The sequence below is a fragment of the Mustela nigripes genome, chromosome 12 (genome assembly GCF_022355385.1).
Source record: "Mustela nigripes isolate SB6536 chromosome 12, MUSNIG.SB6536, whole genome shotgun sequence".
Taxonomy (NCBI): domain Eukaryota; kingdom Metazoa; phylum Chordata; class Mammalia; order Carnivora; family Mustelidae; genus Mustela; species Mustela nigripes.
Window position 1 is genome coordinate 28,934,590 of NC_081568.1, and position 18,408 is coordinate 28,952,997.

General features: G+C 38.1%; 1 protein-coding gene across 1 annotated transcript in view; it reads right to left on the reverse strand.

Annotated features, from left to right (window-relative positions):
• The window catches only part of CPLANE1 (ciliogenesis and planar polarity effector complex subunit 1), a 138,771-nt gene that overhangs the window by 19,565 nt on the left and 100,798 nt on the right, over positions 1-18,408 (reverse strand). Inside the window, exons 42-46 of the mRNA XM_059416317.1 lie at positions 16,788-17,017; positions 8,145-8,229; positions 4,683-4,847; positions 2,235-2,265; positions 1,314-1,445 (exon numbers count right to left, since the gene is read on the reverse strand). Of these exons, the coding sequence (XP_059272300.1) occupies positions 1,314-1,445; positions 2,235-2,265; positions 4,683-4,847; positions 8,145-8,229; positions 16,788-17,017 (643 nt within the window). The remainder of the gene's footprint in view (positions 1-1,313; positions 1,446-2,234; positions 2,266-4,682; positions 4,848-8,144; positions 8,230-16,787; positions 17,018-18,408) is intronic.

An 18,408-nucleotide genomic window follows, 5' to 3' on the forward strand; every position in this document is an offset into this window, starting at 1 on the left:
GCAGAAAAAGAAATTAAGAAAACAATCCTACTTATAATTACACCAGAAATAATAAAATACCTAGGAATAAATCTCACCAAGGAAGTGAAAGACCTTGTATTCTGAAAACTATAAAACCTGATAAAAGAAATTAAAGATTATGCAAACAAATGGAAAGATATTCCATGTTCATGGACTGGGAAACAAATACTGTTAAAATGTCCATACTACCCACAGCAATCTACAGATTTAATGGAGTCCCTATGAAAACACCAGTAGCATTTTTCACAAATGACCCCCCAATGTGTATGGAACCACAAAAGACTCCAAGCCAAAGCAATCTTAAAAAAGTACAAAAGTGTAAAAGTATCACAATACCAGATTTCAAGATATACCACAATGCTGTAGTAATCAAAACAGTATGGTACTGGCACAAAAAGAGCCACACAGCTCAGTGGAACAGAACAGAGAGCCCAGAAATAAACACACTATTATATGGTCAATTAATTAATTAATTAATTGGCAAACAGGAAAGAATTTGCTATAGGAAAATATGGTCGCTTCAACAAATGGGTGTTGGGAAAACTGGACAGCAACATGCAAAAGAATGAAACTGGACCACCTTCTTACACCAAACAGAAAAATAAATTCAAAATGGATTAAGGACCCAAATGTGAGACCTGAAACCATAAAAATTCTGGAAGAGAACACAGGCAGTAATTTCTCTGACATGGATTGTAGCAACATTTTTCTACATGTCTTCTGAGGCAAGGGTAACAAACAAAAATAAATGACTGGGACTACATCAAAATACAAAGCTTCTGCACAGCAAAAGGAACAATCAACAAAACTAAAAGACGACCTACTGAATGGGAGAACATATTTGCAAATGACATGTCTGATAAACGGTTCATATCCAAAATATATAAAGAATTTATACAACTCGACACCAAAAAAACCCCCAAATAATCCAATTTAAAGGTTGACAGAAGACATGAACAGACATTTCTCCAAAGAAGACATCCAAATAGACAACAGATACATGAAAAAAAAAAATATATATATATAAAATAATGACAACAAAAATAAAAATAAGTGATGAGACTTTGGGAAAACTCCCAAGATATAGATGTGCTGCTGTATTAAATACACAAATCTGACTAATGTTGGAGAAAGGGAGTAATGACACATAAACATCACAAAAAGTATTTATGAAGAAAATAACTAAGTTTTGTGTTTGTTTCATAAAAATCACATTAAAATATGGTCAATTTTTAATATTCCTGAACTATAAGCATTTTAAATGAGTTAAAAATGATCTATTCAAGGATTACCTGCAGATACTCTTAGCTGCTTGTTCTGTTAAACCAAGCTCCTCCCTGGAAACTCCGTCTTTTGTTATAAGGTCCTCAATGATGTCTCCAATATCAGTTAACCCAGTCAGCTGGAGTGGATCTACTGAAACGCTTCATTTTCAAATCCAATTTGAGAAATATTAGTTAGTATCTACAATGTAATTACATTAATCAAAAATGAACAAGTAAAGTTGAAAAAATGAACATGTAAAGCTATGTCCTCTAAGAGCATAAATGAACACAAAAATAATAAACACAGACCTAATGTTCCTTCTATTTTCTAGGAATCCTCAGCAAAAGTCTAATCATCAGTCATTGACGACTTCTTTTGTGCTCTTAAAAAAGTGAACCTGAGGGTTGCTGGGGGGAGGGGGGGTTGGGAGAGGGGGTGGGATTATGGACATTGGGGAGGGTGTGTGCTTTGGTGAGTGCTGTGAAGTGTGTAAACCTGGTGATTCACAGACCTGTACCCCTGGGGATAAAAATATATGTTTATAAATAAACAAACAAATAAATAAACAAATAAAATAATAATAAACAAAAAAATATGAAAAAAAAAATAAATAAAATTCTTACAGGAAGAAAAAAAAAAAAGTGAACCTACGGCTCAGGAGATAACCTCTACCTGTCCTGCCTACTGAATACACACGCAGTAAAGGATGCAGCAAACGCAGTCTACTGCATTCTAATTACCTATGCTGAAACAAAACCGTAAAGGATATAATAAAGCAATCCTCAGCTTCTTAAAACATCCCATTCCCAATGAGAATTATATTCCTTTCAGTCCATGAAAAAATATGTAGTGTAGAAGCTCACATACACATGAACAACAGAGTTTCTAAAACACACAGTTTATACCCAATCTTAAGTAAACCTGTGAATTATTCTGAAGATATTTACCTCTCAAATAACTCATCACTGTTATTCACACCTTAAAAGAAGAGAAACATTATTAATAAAAATTTGGGGCCAATAATTTTTTATACTGTCATCTATTAACCTCTTTAGAAATTATATAACCAGAAATTAAAATATTTTAAACCTCCAAATAGGTTTAAAGATATATATGTGTAATTTATTTATCCTCCCCTTAATTGTGCTATTTGGTAGTGTATACTCTGCATTTTTAGATGATTACTTTTCTATCCAGAATACTCTGAATAGTTTAGGAAGTACAGTTCTTCTTCGCTTAGTACACAGTTTGAAATACTAAAGTGTGGGGTGCCTGGGTGGCTCAGTCCTTAAGCATCTGTCTAGGATGCTCAAGGGTCCCAGGGATCCCAGGGTCCTGGGGCCTGCTTCTCCCGCTCCCACTCCCCATACTTGTGTTTCCTCTCTGTCTCTCTGTCAAATAAATAAAATAGAATTTTAAAAAATAAACAAACATAAATACTGAAGTGCAATTTACTGAAACAACAACAAAACAAAAAATGTTCTGATGATCTAAAAGTAATACATTTAGGAAAATAATCTAATTTCATTCAAAGAAGCCATTACTTGGAAGAACAGGACCCAAAAGAATAATTTTTAAACCTTGTCCAATATTAACTACATGTCTTTAAAGCAAAACACCTAATCTACTCAATTTTTGATACGTTTACTCCTCAAGGAGAATTGAGTTACTATGGGGGAAAGTGTTCTGACATCTCTTCTCAAAAACATTTCCTTGTTAAGATCTCATTAGATGAATCCACCCTGACCAAAGACTTATATATCCACAGGTTTTTAATACCAATTTTGCTTTCCTAAGCACATGTTATTTTGTTTAATTTATTAATCCTCAAATCAAGGATTTTACATATCTTTGTTTTCAGAGTTGGGGCATTTGTGAGGTTTTAATAGCAATTAATTCAATTTAACTATTTTTTTAAGATTATTAAAGTAGCATAAGCAGTAAAAAATGCTTTTTTAGAAATGGCATAGTAGGGATGCCTGGGTGGCTCAGTTGGTTAAGTGGCTGCCTTCGGCTCAGGTCATGATCCCAGCATCCTGGGATTGAGTTCCACATCAGGCTCCTTGCTCAGCGGGGAGCCTGCTTCTCCCTCTGCCTCTGCCTGCCACTCTGTCTGCCTATGCTCACTCTCTCTGACAAATAAATAAATAAAATCTTAAAGATTATTTATTTATTTATTTGACAGAGAGAGATCACAAGTAGGCAGAGAGGCAGGCAGAGAGAGAGAGAGGAAGGGAAGCAGGCTCCCTGCCGAGCAGAGAGCCCGACGCCGAACTTGATCCCAGGACCCTGAGTTCATAACCTGAGCCGAAGGCAGCGGCTAAACCCACTGAGCCACCCAGGCGCCCGAAATAAATAAAATCTTAAAAAAAAATTAAAAATAAATAAAAATGGCATAGTGGTTATTAAAAGGAAAACTGTTAATAAGCTCGCTTTCAGTCTTGTAATTTTTTTCTCTAAGTTCTTCCTAGATTCCAATTGTATTTTGGTCGTCATCCTATGGGGTTGATCATTTCCACTTCACAGAGTTGTGGAGATTGAGTGCAGTACCTAAAGCACCTAGCTGAGAACGTGTTTGATTCCTGTAGGTTCTCAGTCATCTGTAGCTTTTGCTTGACTCTTCCAGGGGAGAGCTGACAGATGAGGTTAAAGAGGTTGTACAGGGTTCTGACTGTTTATGCTACTTTAATAATGACAATAAAACATACTATAAACACTTAGAAAATTCATCATTTTTGACCATCAATAGCTGAGAGAGAAAAAATATTTCAAAGCCACTGTCAGTAGCCCATGCACTTTCAAGCAAAAAGTGCACTTTCAATTGCCAACTCCACATGAAATAGAATGAAAACTGGCACTAAACTTGTCTAAGTCTCAAAATTCTTTTTTTTTTTTCTAAGTCTCAAAATTCTCAACCGTACAACTGAGATATTAATGGCATCCCCTTCACAGGCTAAGCTCACATCAGGGTCAATGTATGTAAAGCAGTCTTATCTGGAACGTGGCAGTCTCCAGAATCTATAGCCGTTATTTTGTTTTCATAATTAAAACTCCAGGTTCTCAATATTGGCTGAGTCTGAATTTCCCAAGTTTTATAAAAATCAGATAGAATAGTAAATCCAGTTTCTCTATATTTAACATCAATAAATAATTTGGAGATATCTAATCATACTTCTTATTAGAGATAACGATACAGGCTTGCAATAGATCTTAGGAAGATGATAAGACAACATAGTTCTTCAAGCGAACGGCACAATTTTTAACTTCCCTCCCTTGAAATTTATAAATATTGCAAAATGGCTTCACAAATCTTTCACAAATGTGTTCCCAATAAATTACTCTTCAGTAACAGTATGCGGGAAAACAAAAGTGTAAGTGAAAAAAATGAACAGTACCAGGAGAAGTTGTATTCTGGTCACTGAAAAGGCTGAGAGCTGAGTCAGCAGAAGGAAACACACAAGTTTTCTGACTAGAATGAGTTTCTGTCACTGAAAATTCAGCTTCTGAAGTCTCCTCTTTGGCACATTGAGCATCCTTATTCGTATGAGTCAGGAAATGTACTAATCCAAAGTAAAATGGTTGAGGAAGAAAAGCACATGGGAAAAAAAAGATACAAAAGTTAACACTTTCACATGGCAAAAGATGTATCAGAAGTTTACAATATATTATTTTGATAACTTTCTATTCTATAATAGAATGTAATTTAATATATTTAAATTTAATCTCCCTCATAGTAAAACTATTAAATTTACTATCAATTTCAGAAAACATGGTGGATGAGTTAGACAGTCTCCTGCCCTATTATAAAAACACAGAAGAAATGTTAAATTAAAAAAAATAGATTAATATGTAACCAAGCCTTGTAAATAAAGAAATCCCCCAGTCCCAGAAAAGAAAAAGGAATCAAAGCTGGGCAATATATGGGCAATGATGCTGGGATAGTCCATACAAAAAAGGAGTTTTCTGTCATCTGCAGTGGAGAGAACTGATCTAACTTCATATGGCCTAGAGCTCTGAAGGATAGCTCTGCCCATAAAATGAGGATAAGAAGGATGGCTCTGTCCATAAAACGAGGATAAGAAAATCGGAGACCAGCAAAGAAGTTTCCTGAAGAGCAGATGGGAGAAAAATAACTCAGCTGAGAAATCAAAACTCCTGTTGTGCCACAATCAGGAATGGGATCTGAATTTATACTATCTATGTACTAATAACAACTATAAGCCAAAAATGTATATAAAGATTTGCCCCCCAAATTTTTCTACTTCAGTAGATCTCAAGAGGCAAATATAAAACCATATTAAAGGTGAGTATATACAACCGAGCACAACTCCCCTAAAGATAAGTTCATGATTTAAAAAAAAGAAAAAAAAAGAAAACACACAAAAAACCAAATTGCACAAAGAAACCACCATAAGAGAGAGCTGTATGCAGATCTGATAACTGAGAATATACACGCATGAAGTAAAACAATCTGAAAGGGCATAAAATATTACTAAAATCACTAAGCAGATAAAGAAGACAGAGAAACCATAATAAAAGAACAGGACAGGGGCACCTGGGTGGCTCAGTGGGTTAAGCCTCTGCTTTCAGCTCAGGTCATGATCTCGGGGTCCTGGGATCGAGCCCTGCATCGGGCTCTTTGCTCAGCAGGGAGCCTGCTTCCCCCACCCCTGCCTGCCTCTCTGCCTACTTGTGATCTCTCTCTCTCTGTCAAATAAATAAATAAAATCTTTAGGGACGCCTGGGTGGCTCAGTTGGTTAAGCAGCTGCCTTCGGCTCAGGTCATGATCCCGGCGTCCTGGGATCGAGTCCCACATCGGGCTCCTTGCTCCACGGGGAGCCTGCTTCTCCCTCTGACTCTGCCTGCCACTCTGTCTGCCTGTGCTCGCTCTCGCTCTCTCTCTCTGACTAAATAAATTAAATAAATAAATAAATAAATAAATAAATAAAATCTTTAAAAAAATAAATTAAAGGAGTAATAATATTATATCTGTGTTTTAAAAAAAAGAAAACCTTATCTTTTTAAACATATTTATAAAATATTTATAGGTAGATAATAGACTGTTTGTAATTTGCTTCAAAACCATCCAGGAAAAGGTGGGAAGAGTAGGTGGGTGTATAGATAAAAGAGGATTGGCCATGAGTTGATAATTGTTAAAGGTGGTTATAGGGTACATGAAGGTTAATTATACCATTCTGTCTTCTACTGAAATTTTCCATGATAAATTTTTTAAAAATAAAATGTATCAAAAAAGATACACCAGGGAAAACCAAGCAGAGAAATATTAATATTAGACAAAATTGAATGAGTATAAAAACATTATTGGAGATAATGAGGTTCATTAAATGAGAAAAGGGTAAAAATTCAACAAAAAATGTATCAATCAAGAACAGAATCACTTTATTACATAGCCTCTACTATATAATGCAATATTCAACAGAATCATAAGAAGAAATTCCACAATCACTGTGGGCAATTTTTAATGCACCCTTTTGAGCAATGAACAGATCAAGCAGACTAAAATACCAGAAACAGAAAATGTGGACAATTTAAAAGCTTGATTATACATATATATATGTATACATAGACAATCTAAAGGTTGATAGAACATACATACACACACACGCATGCATGCACAATACCCACATATAGACTACACAAAACAACAGAAAATTCATATTCTTTCCAAATAAACATTTACAAAAACTATACATCCCAGGCCACAAAGGAAATTTTTCTTTTTAAGATTTTATTTCTTTGGCAAAAACAAACGCAGCGAGAGAGAGAACACAAGCAGGGGGAGTGGGAGAGGGAGAAGCAGGCTTCCTGCTGAGCAGAGAGCCCGATGTGGGGCTCGATTCCAGGACCCTGGGATCATGTCCTGAGCCAAAGGCAGATACTTCACAGCTGAGCCACCCAGGAACCCCCACAAAGGAAATTTTAACGAACATCTAAAAGTTGCTATTATCATACACTCATCTAATCAAAATGCAATGAAAATGAGAGTAGGTTAAAAATATAGTCAAAACCGCATAATATTAATAAGTTAAAAATCCCTTTCATGAGCAAAAGAAGACATCTTAATACAAATTACAAACTAGATCAAAACAACGCCAAAACATAGTGCATATCAACACTCTTGTCTGTGTCCCTGCAGGAACATGTTTAGCTTCAAATACATATATTAGAAAAAAAGAATGAAGATAGGAAAAAGTCAATAGTTTAAGCCCTCAAAAACCGAAGAAATAATGGAGTTAGGGGGTAGAAATTTATGAAAAAGAAAATTAAATGACAGAATCAAACCAAAGTCTGTTTAAAAAAATAAAAAATAGAAAACTGTTAAGTTGCTGACAAGACTGAATTAAAGAGAATGTAGAGATAAACAACTATCGGCACAGTAGAAAGTTTTTTAAGTAACTACCCTAATTTCATTCTTTCAATAAGAAACACAAACATATTCTATTTCACCACTGCCTGGCCATCTAACCAGAGCCTCAAATTCCAGTTCTGCAGTTGACCAGGGGCAAACAGCAACCTCAGCACCAAGCTCTGTGCAGCCCTCAGCAAGCGTGTGGTGGGCAGTGCCCCACTCTAGGAGGCTGGGCATTGGTTTCTGGGGTGGGGTGGGGGTGGGGGAATGGCCTGAGTGGGAGCCAATCACATTATCATGAGAATAATCCTAATCTAACAAGGGACTGTGGGCTTCAGCTCACAAATGAAAACTATTCCTAGTTATGTAGCTCTCAAAGGCCAATGCTTATTCTTTCAAAGCAAGGCTTCAGTCTCCTCTACCAACGCCCCCCCCCCCCCCCCTCCCCCCCCCCCCCCCCCCCCCCCCCGCCTATAACACACAGACCTTCAGAAATGCCACTGGCTTTTGAAGCCAATGTTCTTTCAGATTCAGGACTAGAAGACAATTCAATGTGATCTTCAGGTTCCACCTACAGAAAAACACACAACAAAATGACTTAAAAATTTTATAGTTTGATAATTTCACAATATTGTTAAGTAAGCTTTTATTTATTTTTTTAAAGATTTTATTTATTTATTTGACAGACAGAAATCACAAGTAGGCAGAGAGGCAGGCAGAGAGAGAGGAGGAAGCAGGCTCCCCGCTGAGCAGAGAGCCCAATGTGGGGCTTGATCCCAGGACACTGGGATCATAACCTGAGCCGAAGGCAGAGGCTTTAACCCACTGAGCCACCCAGGCACCCCTTAAATAAGCTTTTAAATATTAGGGTAATGTACCTTTTAAATATTAGGGTGACAATGAAAGAAATGTGACTAAATCCAGTAAGAGCTAAATGCGGGGATGGATGAAGAGAAGCAAATTTTTACTTATTTGTAATCTAAATGATTTAATCTTTTTAGGCATCTTAAGGAAAACAACATCGTATTAGGTTTAGATTGGGAAGGAACATTAGCTACCTTTTAGACAAAACCTTTCATTTTATAAATGAGAGAACAGGACCCAGAGAAATTCAGTGACTTTCTTAGCGGCAGAACATGGATTTGAACTGAGGCCTTCAAAGCCCCTAGTTGGTGCTTGTCCACAATTATTCCTCTGTTTCTTCTAGGCTGTTCTCTTAATTAAAATAGATAAGTCAAAATCTTTGTATTTCTGTGTGCATTATAATAGGATGAGAGCATTGTAAAACAATATCCGAAAATTTTTCATTTAAATCAGTGTTAGTTCCTTCAAAGTAGTCACCTTAGTGGACTAAATACTTATAGAGTTTGATCAACCTTCCTTTGAGAACTCTTCCTTTGAAATCGTCTCCTAGGCTTGCATACTATTATTAGTAACTGTTCAGGTGATAAGTCTTTATTATATAAATGGGATCTTATTACTCTCAGAATCTAAAACCAAGAGAGCAAAGATAACCATTAAATAAGCATGTATTGAATGCCTGCCATGTTACTGAGCAAAAGGCAAGGTCCCTATCCTCTAGTATTAAAAGGCTTAGGTGAGAGGGGAGCTGTAACAGAGCTTTTAGGAACTTTATCAAAATGTATGTGTGTGATCTACACATTCCCCGCTGCCAAGCCACTGGCTCCTCCTCTGCCCCCAGCCTACTGCCCCAGATTCAGCAGGGCTGGCATGTATATTTTTGAAAAGATCACAACATGCATAGCTGTCCTTTTATCTAATGGATACAGATGTGTGGAAATTCCTTTTTTTAAACAAATTACGTTATGTTAGTCACCATATAGTACATCATTATTTTTTTTAAAAGATTTTATTTATTTATTTGACAGAGAGAAATCACAAGCAGACGAGGAAGCAGGCTCCCTGCTGAGCAGAGAGCCTGATATGGGGCTCGATCCCAGGACCCTTAGATCATGACCTGAGCTGAAGGCAGAGGCTTTCACCCACTGAGCCACCCAGGCACCTCACGAAGTGAATGATTTTTATCTGGAGACTTAGCTGACCAGAATAAAGACTCTAGCTCCCAGCCCCCCTAGCGGCCGGGTGTGACTATATGACTTGCTTTTGACCAGGGAGATGTTAACAGAAGTATCTCATGGTTCTGGATGCTATTGTAAATGGAACTGATTCTCTAATTTCTCTTTCTACACTTACATTGTTAATGGATAAGAAGGCAACTGATTTCTGTGCATTGATTTTGTATCCTGCCACAGTACTGAATTACTGTTCAAGTAATTTGGGGGTGGAGTCTTTTGGGTTTTCCACATAAAGTGTCATGTCATCTGCGAAGAGAGAAAGTTTGACGTCTTCTTTGCCAATTCAAATACCTTTTATTTTATTTATTTTTTGTCTTATTGCTGTTGCTAGGACTTCTAGTACTACGTTGAACAACAGTGGTGAGAGTGGGCATCCTTGTTGTGTTCCTGATCTTAAGGAAAAGGCTCTCAGCTTTTCCCCACTGAGAATGATATTCGCTATGGGTTTTTCATAAATGGATTTTACGAAATTGAGGAATGTTCCCCCATCCTTATACTCTGAAGAGTTTTAATCAGAAATGATGCTGTATTTTGTTAAATGCTTTTTCTGCATCAATTTAGAGGACCATATGGTTCTTCTCTATCCTCTTATTAATGTGTTCTATCACAATGATTGATTTGCAAATGTTAAACTACCCTCGCATCCCAGGGATAAGCCCACCTGGTCAAGGTGGACAATCCTTTTTATGTAGTGTTGAATCCTATTAGCTAGGATCTTGTTGAGAATTTTGGCATCCATATTCACCAGGGATATTGGTCTGAAATTCTCCTTTTTGATGAGGTCTTTGCCTAGTTTTGGGATCAAGATAATGCTGGCCTCAAAGAAAGTCTGGAAGTTTTCCTTCTGTTTCTATTTTTTGAAACAGTTTCAGGAGAATAGGTATTTTTTCTTTTTTGAATGTTTGGGAGAATTCCCCAGGAAATCCATCAGGTCCTGGACTCTTGTTTTTGGGGAGCTTTGTGATCACTGCTCAATCTCATTACTCGTTATTGATCTATTCAGGTTATTGATTGCTTTCTGTTTCAGTCTTGGTAATTTACAGATTTCCAGGAATGCATCCATTTCTTCCAGGTTGCTTAATTTATTGGCATATAGCTGTTGAAAATAATTTCTGATAATTGTTTCTATTCTGGCCAGTGGTTTAATGACCTTATTAATACTTTCAAAGAACCAGCTTCTAGTTTCGTTGGTGTGTTGGTTCTACTGTATTTCTGGTTTCTAATTCATTGATCTCTGCTCTATTCTTGATTATTTCCCTTCTCCTATATGGGTTAGACTTAATTTGTTGTTGGTTTTCCAGGTCTTTCAAGGTGTAAAGATAGTGTGTGTATTCAGGATTTTTCTACTCTTTTGAGAGGCTTAGATGGCTATGTATTTCCCCCTTAGGGGGAAATCCTTTGCCAAATCCCATAGGTTTTGGACCGATGCGTTATCATTCTCATTGGTTTCCATGAATTGTTTAGTTCTTCTCTGATTTCCTGGTTGACTCAAACATCTTGAGCAGGATGGTCTTCAGCTTCCAAATGTTTGAATTTCTTCCAAACTTTTTCTTGTGATTGAGTTCCAGTTTCAAAGCACTGTGGTCTGAGAATATGCAGGGAATAATCTCAGTCTTTTGGTATCAGTTGACACCTGATTTGTGATCCAGTATGTGCTCTCTTCTGGAGAAAATTCTATGCACACTTGAGAAGAATGAGTATTCTGTTGTTTTAGGGTGTAATGTTCTGTATATATTTATGAGATCCACCTGGTCCAGAGTGTCATTCAAAGCTCTTGTTCCTTTGTTGATTTTCTGCTTAAATGATCTATTGCTGAGAGTGGAGTGCTGAGGTTTCCTATTATTAACATATTATTATCAATATGTCTCCTTTATTTTGATTAACATTTGTCTTATATAGTTGACTGCTCCCATGTTGGCGGCATAGATATTTACAATTGTTAGATCTTCTTGTTGGATAGACCCTTTAAGAATGATTTGGTGCCCTTCTGTATTTCTAACTACAGTCTTTAGCTTAAAATCTAATTTGTCTGCTATGAGAATTGCTACCCCAGCTTTCTTTTGAGGTCCATTGGCATGAAAGATGGCTCTCTGTCCTTTCATTTTCAGTCTGGATGTATCTTTAGGTTCAAAAAGAGTCTCTTGTAGACAACATATGGATGGGTCTGTCTTTTTATCCATTCTGCAAACCTGTGCCATTTTATGGGAACATTTAGGCCATTCACGTTGAGAGTGATTATTGAAAGATTTGATTTTATTGTCATCATCTTGCCTGTCAAGTCCTTGTTTCTATAGATTGTCTCTATAGATACAAGTATCACTCTCGGGGTCTTTCCCCTTTTATAGAACCCCTCTTAATATTTTTTTGCAGGACTTAGTGGTACTTGCTTAGTGGTCACATATTCTTTTAGTGTCTGCCAGTCCTGGAAGCTCTTTATCTCTCCATTCATTCAGAGTGACTGCCTTGCTGGATAAAGAATTCTTGGTTGCATGTTCTTCTCATTTAGTACCCTGAATATGTTTGCCAGCCCTTTCTGGCTTGCCAGGTGTCTGTGGACAGGTCTGACACTATTCCAATGTTCCTCCTTCAGTACATAAAGAATCTCTTGCCCCTAACTGCCCTTAAGATGGTTTCCTTGGGGGGCACCTGGGTGGCTCAGTGGGTTAAGCCTCTGCCTTCGGCTCAGGTCATGATCCCAGGGTCCTGGGATCGAGCCCCACATCGGGCTCTCTGCTCTGCAGGGAGCCTGCTTCCTCCTCTCTCTCTGCCTGCCTCTCTGCCTACTTGTGATCTCTGTCAGATAAATAAAGAAAAAATCTTTTAGGGACGCCTGGGTGGCTCAGTTGGTTAAGCAGCTGCCTTCGGCTCAGGTCATAATCCCAGCGTCCTGGGATCGAGTCCCACATCGGGCTCCTTGCTCGGCAGGGAGCCTGCTTCTCCCTCTGCCTCTGCCTGCCATTCTGTCTGCCTATGCTCGCTCTCTCCCTCTCTTTTCTCTGATAAATAAATTTAAAAAAAAAAACCTTTAAAAAAAAATCTTTTAAAAAAAAAAAAGATGGTTTCCTTGATTCTAAGATTTGTGAGTTTTACTATTACATGCCGTGGAGATGGTCTGTTCTCATTGATCTTGGGAGAGGACTTCTCTGCCTCTAGGACATGAATGTTTTTTTCCTTCCCCAGATTAGGGAAGTTCCTGGCTATGATTTGCTCAAATGTATCTTCTGGTCCTCTCCCTCTCCACCCCCTCAGGGATCCCAATAATCCTGACACTGGAACATTTCATAGCATCATTTATTTCTCTAATTCTGTTTTCATGGATTTTAAGCTGTTTGTTCCAGGCCTCCTCCTGTTCCTTCTTTTCTATCAGTTTGCCTTCTAGATCACTAATTGTTCTTCTGCCTCGTTTACCCTAGCATTAGAGTATCTAGATTGGATCTCAATAATAGCATTTTTAAGTTCTGGCAGATCAGCTCTCAGATGTCAGTCTATTTCTGACATCTGGCTTATACCCATATCCATTAGTTCTGTGGCAGAGGTCACAGTCTCTGAATTTTTCCTGTGTTAGGGGTTCCTTCTCTTAATCATTCTGTTGATGGGTGGTTGAGGGAATGTACAGAGTCCAAATGATTGACTGCAACCCAAGCAGGATGCACCTTTTTTATAGGGATCTTAGGGATGTTGGCCTCTTGTTCTTTCAGACTGTCTTCTGGGGGAGGGGCCTGTCCTGCTGTTACTCAGGCAACCCTGTTTGGGCAAAGCTGCCCTGCCTCCTGTAGGGAGGAAATGGGCTCAGTGAAAACCAGTTTTGGAGGGCTTTTGTGCTCTGGCAGCTTTTCCTGGCAGCTTTCCACATCTCTTCTGAAAGTCAGAGTAGAAGTGACTGTATCCATATCTCTATCTCAGAACAGAGAAATCACAGTCTCTTCTTCAGACTGTGGCCACATTCAGGCCACATTGTCTCCATTTTTGTCTGTACTGCTAAAAAACACAGTATTCTGGGTTGTACACCCATAGCAGCTCTGCTAGGCCTTGCTTCCAGGTCCAGGTATGTCTCTGCTTTTTGTGCTTCTAAAACCACTAGTCGCCCCTGGTTCGCATGTGCATCCCTGCAGCTCTAGGTTTCAATCTGGGGGGCTGTCCTAACACGTCCTTTCACCACTGCTACCAATCAAAGTTCCCCGCTTGAGATATTCAACTTGTAGAGCTCCAGATATATCTTCTTACACCACAGGGTGATTTCATGGGTGTTTAGAATGATCTGGTAGACATCTAGCTCAGTTTAGAGGACAGGTTGAAACAGGGTCCCCTATTCCTCCACCATCTTTACATTTCCCCTGTGGAAATTCCATGAGACTCTTTCTTTGCTTTGCTTTCTCCTGAGTCTCTTAACTACTTCAGAATGCTCCTTCTCAAGCTTTATTGTCGAGTCATCTTTAAAAGTTCATGCATCCACAGAATTCTGTCCTTTACCCTCTTTTTCTCCTCATTCAGTGTATACTCCTTGGGTGAGAGCCCTCTTATGATTTGAACTTCCTTGTAAGGAGTCTAAAAATCTGTACCATCAACCCAACTCTAGCTTCTAAGCTCCAGAAGCATATATCCAACTGCTACTAATCTTATACTCCAAATTTAAGATTTTTCTGACCAAAATCACTGTGCCTCTCTTCCCCCAAAACACACAGTCTACTTCTTCCCTGGTTTGGAAAGTGACTCCACCATTTACCCAGGCTCAAAATTTAGATACCACTGTGAAACTATTCTTTTTCACATTTTCAGAGCCAATCACCCTCTGAGTCCTGCTACATCCTTTTCCAACTCTAATCCTAAAGTTCAGGTTATCATTACTTCTTAGCTTGGTATACAGTGAGTCCCAAACATCAATCAGTAAATGCAGTATACAGCTAGCTGCATAAGAGTCATTCATGAAGCATATTAATTACACAAATTACTGGGTCCCACCAAATAATTACTTAAAATCAGAATCTCAAGGTTTGGGCCCACAGCTCTATATTTCTTTCTTTCTTTTTTTTTTTTTTTTTAAAGATTATTTATTTATTTATTTGACAGAGAGAGAGAGAGAGAGAGAGATCACAAGTAAGTAGAGAGGCAGGCAAAGAGAGAGAGAGAGAGGGAAGCAGGCTCCCCGCTGAGCAGAGAGCCCGATATGGGACTCAATCCCAGGACCCTGAGATCATGACCTGAGCCGAAGGCAGCGGCTTAACCCACTGAGCCACCCAGGCGCCCCACAACTCTGTATTTCTAACAAGGTCCCAAGATGACTCTAAAGAGCAGCCAGTTTAGAACCACTGTGACCCAACCACCTCCCTGTCCTCAGGCTTATCCTCTCCAATCTGCCATCTCCGCTGCTGTTGCCAGAGCATCTAATCACACCACTTCACTGCCCAAAATTCTTCAGTGGTTCCCTCCTGCCTATTTATAGTATAGAAAAAAATCCTAATCACTTGACATAGCAAACAATACTTTCCATCATCACTTATCTACCCTAATCTACCTTTACTGCCAGATGTCCTAAAGCCCAGTATCATCAACCTCTACCTCACAATGTTTCATCAGCCTTTCCTTACCTAACTGGTGAATATCAATTCATTACCAACTCCAGAGTCACCTCTATAAAGGCATCACTGATGCTATAGCTTCACTGTCCAGCCACAACCTGTCCTGTGTACCTGTGTTCTCACCGCACCCTGTTCATATGTTTTTACTGGTATATACAGCTCTCTTCTTTTGTTAGATTCTAAGCTGCTTGAGAGTAATGACTATGTATGTCTTATTTATCTTTCTTTTCCCAAAACTTAGCAGAAGCTTAATAAATGTTTATTGATGAAAAAAACATTCTTGGGACTCTGGAGCAAGCCAGGATCAAGACATATTTGGCTCTGGATATGCTTAATATACAAGAACATAAGGCCATTTTGAAAGTGATTCCTTGGAATAAGGAGTTCCAAAGATGACTCTAACACTTAACACTTATTTTGAAGTGCCAGATCTAAGTCTGGATTAAAAACAACAAAAAGGACACAATTAAATAAACATCATAATATCATTACTTAATAGTAGTCCCACCTCATGATTTTTCTGTGTGATTTCACTTGTTTAATCTTAACTTTTTAATATGTGCTAAATGTTTGAATTAAAGAAGTACTATAAACCTAATAAACGCATCTTTTAAAATATCAGCCAGCTAGCAACCTAGAATATTTCTTAAGAAAGTCAATGATGGAATTTTTATCCTGCAGACCAATTTGCATTTCCCAATATAAAGCTTTAACACATTCAAGGTATTTTTACTGTTTGTTCCCTAATCTTAATTTTATGTAAATTTTATTTCCTAAAAAAAGTTTGTGCAAAATAATTAATTCATATTTGAGACTTCCTATTTGTCTAACTACCGTGATATACCAATACACATAAATAATCTCATTCTTATACATATTTTTTAAAGATACAGAAAACGTCTAAAGACTACTATTCCCATTGTATAAAATATTTAAAAGAAACTGAGAATTCTAAATATAAAGACAACAGCATTTTTATAAATTTAAAAAAGTCCTGCTGAAGAAAATGATACTCAATTATGAGCAGGGTTCATTTAAAACCACATTCTTGTTTTCTAATTCATCTATTTCTTTTCCTGGTAGGAAGCACTGGTTCACTTCTTAGAAGTTTAAGGCAGTGGTTGTCAACTGGGGGCTATCTTGCTCCCCACAGAACATTTGGCCATGTCTGAAGACATTGTTTTATTATTACAGCAAAGCTAACAGGTAAAGATTAGGGATGCTATCAAAAATCCCTGTCAAATAAATAAAATCTTAAAAAAAAATCCTACAGTGCACATGACAAGTCTTCCACAACAAAGAATTATCTGGTCCAAATATCAATAATGCTGAGGTTGAGAAACCCTAGCTTAAAAAAAAAATCCTATTATATTGAAAAACCAAATGTCTAAAATCACATCAAATCCCAAATCTAATAACTCAGTAACAAACGAATAGCTAAAATAAAGACAGTCTACCTTATCACAATGTCGATCTAGCAGTTTGTATCTGGGGCAATCCTGCTCTATGTTTTCAGCAATGTTCTGTATTGCTAACAGCTGTTCATCAATTTCCTGAAGCTTAGATGTGAGACGCTCTAGGCGGCGAGCTGCAGACACATCCTGCAGGAGCTCCCATGGCGGGTCATCCTCGGCAGCAGCTGACTTCAAGTTCTGTTTTTTGACTTGAAAATCTGGCTTTAGCATATCTAAATATTAATAAAGGTAATCAATATTAGAATTCAGTAGAATTAAGGGAGAAGTAAATGCTGATGATCTAATTTTTTTCAAGACTGCATTTTAAGTCAAAATAACATTCCCTTCCAAATCTATTTCAATACACTCAGAAATAACACTTCAGCTTCTCGACTTCAGAGAGCTGTCTGTTGTGGGATAAGAATACATAACAGTGTTGCTATTACCACACACAAGGCAGTTTGAATGATACTTTACCCTCTGCAATAAAAACATACTTCATTAAAAAGCAACATTATTTAATATTTTTTACTTTTTATTTATTTTAAAGATTTGCTTATTCATTTTGAAAGTGAGTGAGAGAGAGAGCATGAAGGGAGAGGCAGAGAGAGAAAATCTCATGAAGACTTCCCACTGAGCACAGAGCCCAGTGTAGGGCTTGATTTCAGGACCCTGAGATCATGACCTGGGCAGAAATCAAGAGTCAGACACTTAACTGATTGAGCCACCAAGGTGCCCCTATTTTTGACTGTTTTAAAACTCTACTTGAAAACCACCAGTGTCACATAGTAAAAGCTAGGCCTACTGTGGGCTACTACCAACTCTACGTGGGATCTCAAGCTATCATTAAACCTCCCAAGACCAGTATCAAAGCCAATGACCCTCCCAACTCTTAAACTCAATTGATCCTTGTTCCAAATTTGAAACTTTTTTTTTTTTAAGATTTTTATATTTATTTGACAGAGAGAGAGTGAGAGAAGGAACACAAGCCAGGGGAGAGAGAGAGGGAGAAGCAGGCTTCCTGCTGAGCAGGGAACCTGAGGTAGAGCTTGATTCTAGGACTCTGGGATCATGACCTGAGCCAAAGGCAGATGCCCTATGACTGAGCCACTCACGCACCCCTCAAACGCTTTTAAAAATGTGTTCTTTTTCCAGGCTCTGGGTCTCCTCCTCCCCCTATTGCTCTTCCTTCTTCATTGTCTTGTCATTTTACTCTTCGCCGCCGCCCCCCCACCCGACCCATCAGCACTTCCAGGGTGTCAGTCTCAGCTCACTTCTCACTCATGTATTCTCCCTGGGTGGTGTCACCAATGCACAGATGACTCTCAGATTCACATGGCATCTTCATGAGCACCAGCCCTTAAATCCACCTATGTCCTGGGTATCTCATTTAGGTTGTTCCTAAAGCCTATCAACTGAAATTCATCACTCTGTCCCTCCAACTTTCTCCCTTTTCCTGATTCCCCAGTTCAGTTAGTAGTTCTCATTCAACGTGTTCCTAAGCCAGAGAATCATTCAAGGTTCTTCTCTTTCCTTCAGATCCAAAGTAACACCAAATATTGATGATTATTCAAGGTTCTTCTCTTTCCTTCAGATCCAAAGTAACACCAAATATTGATGATTA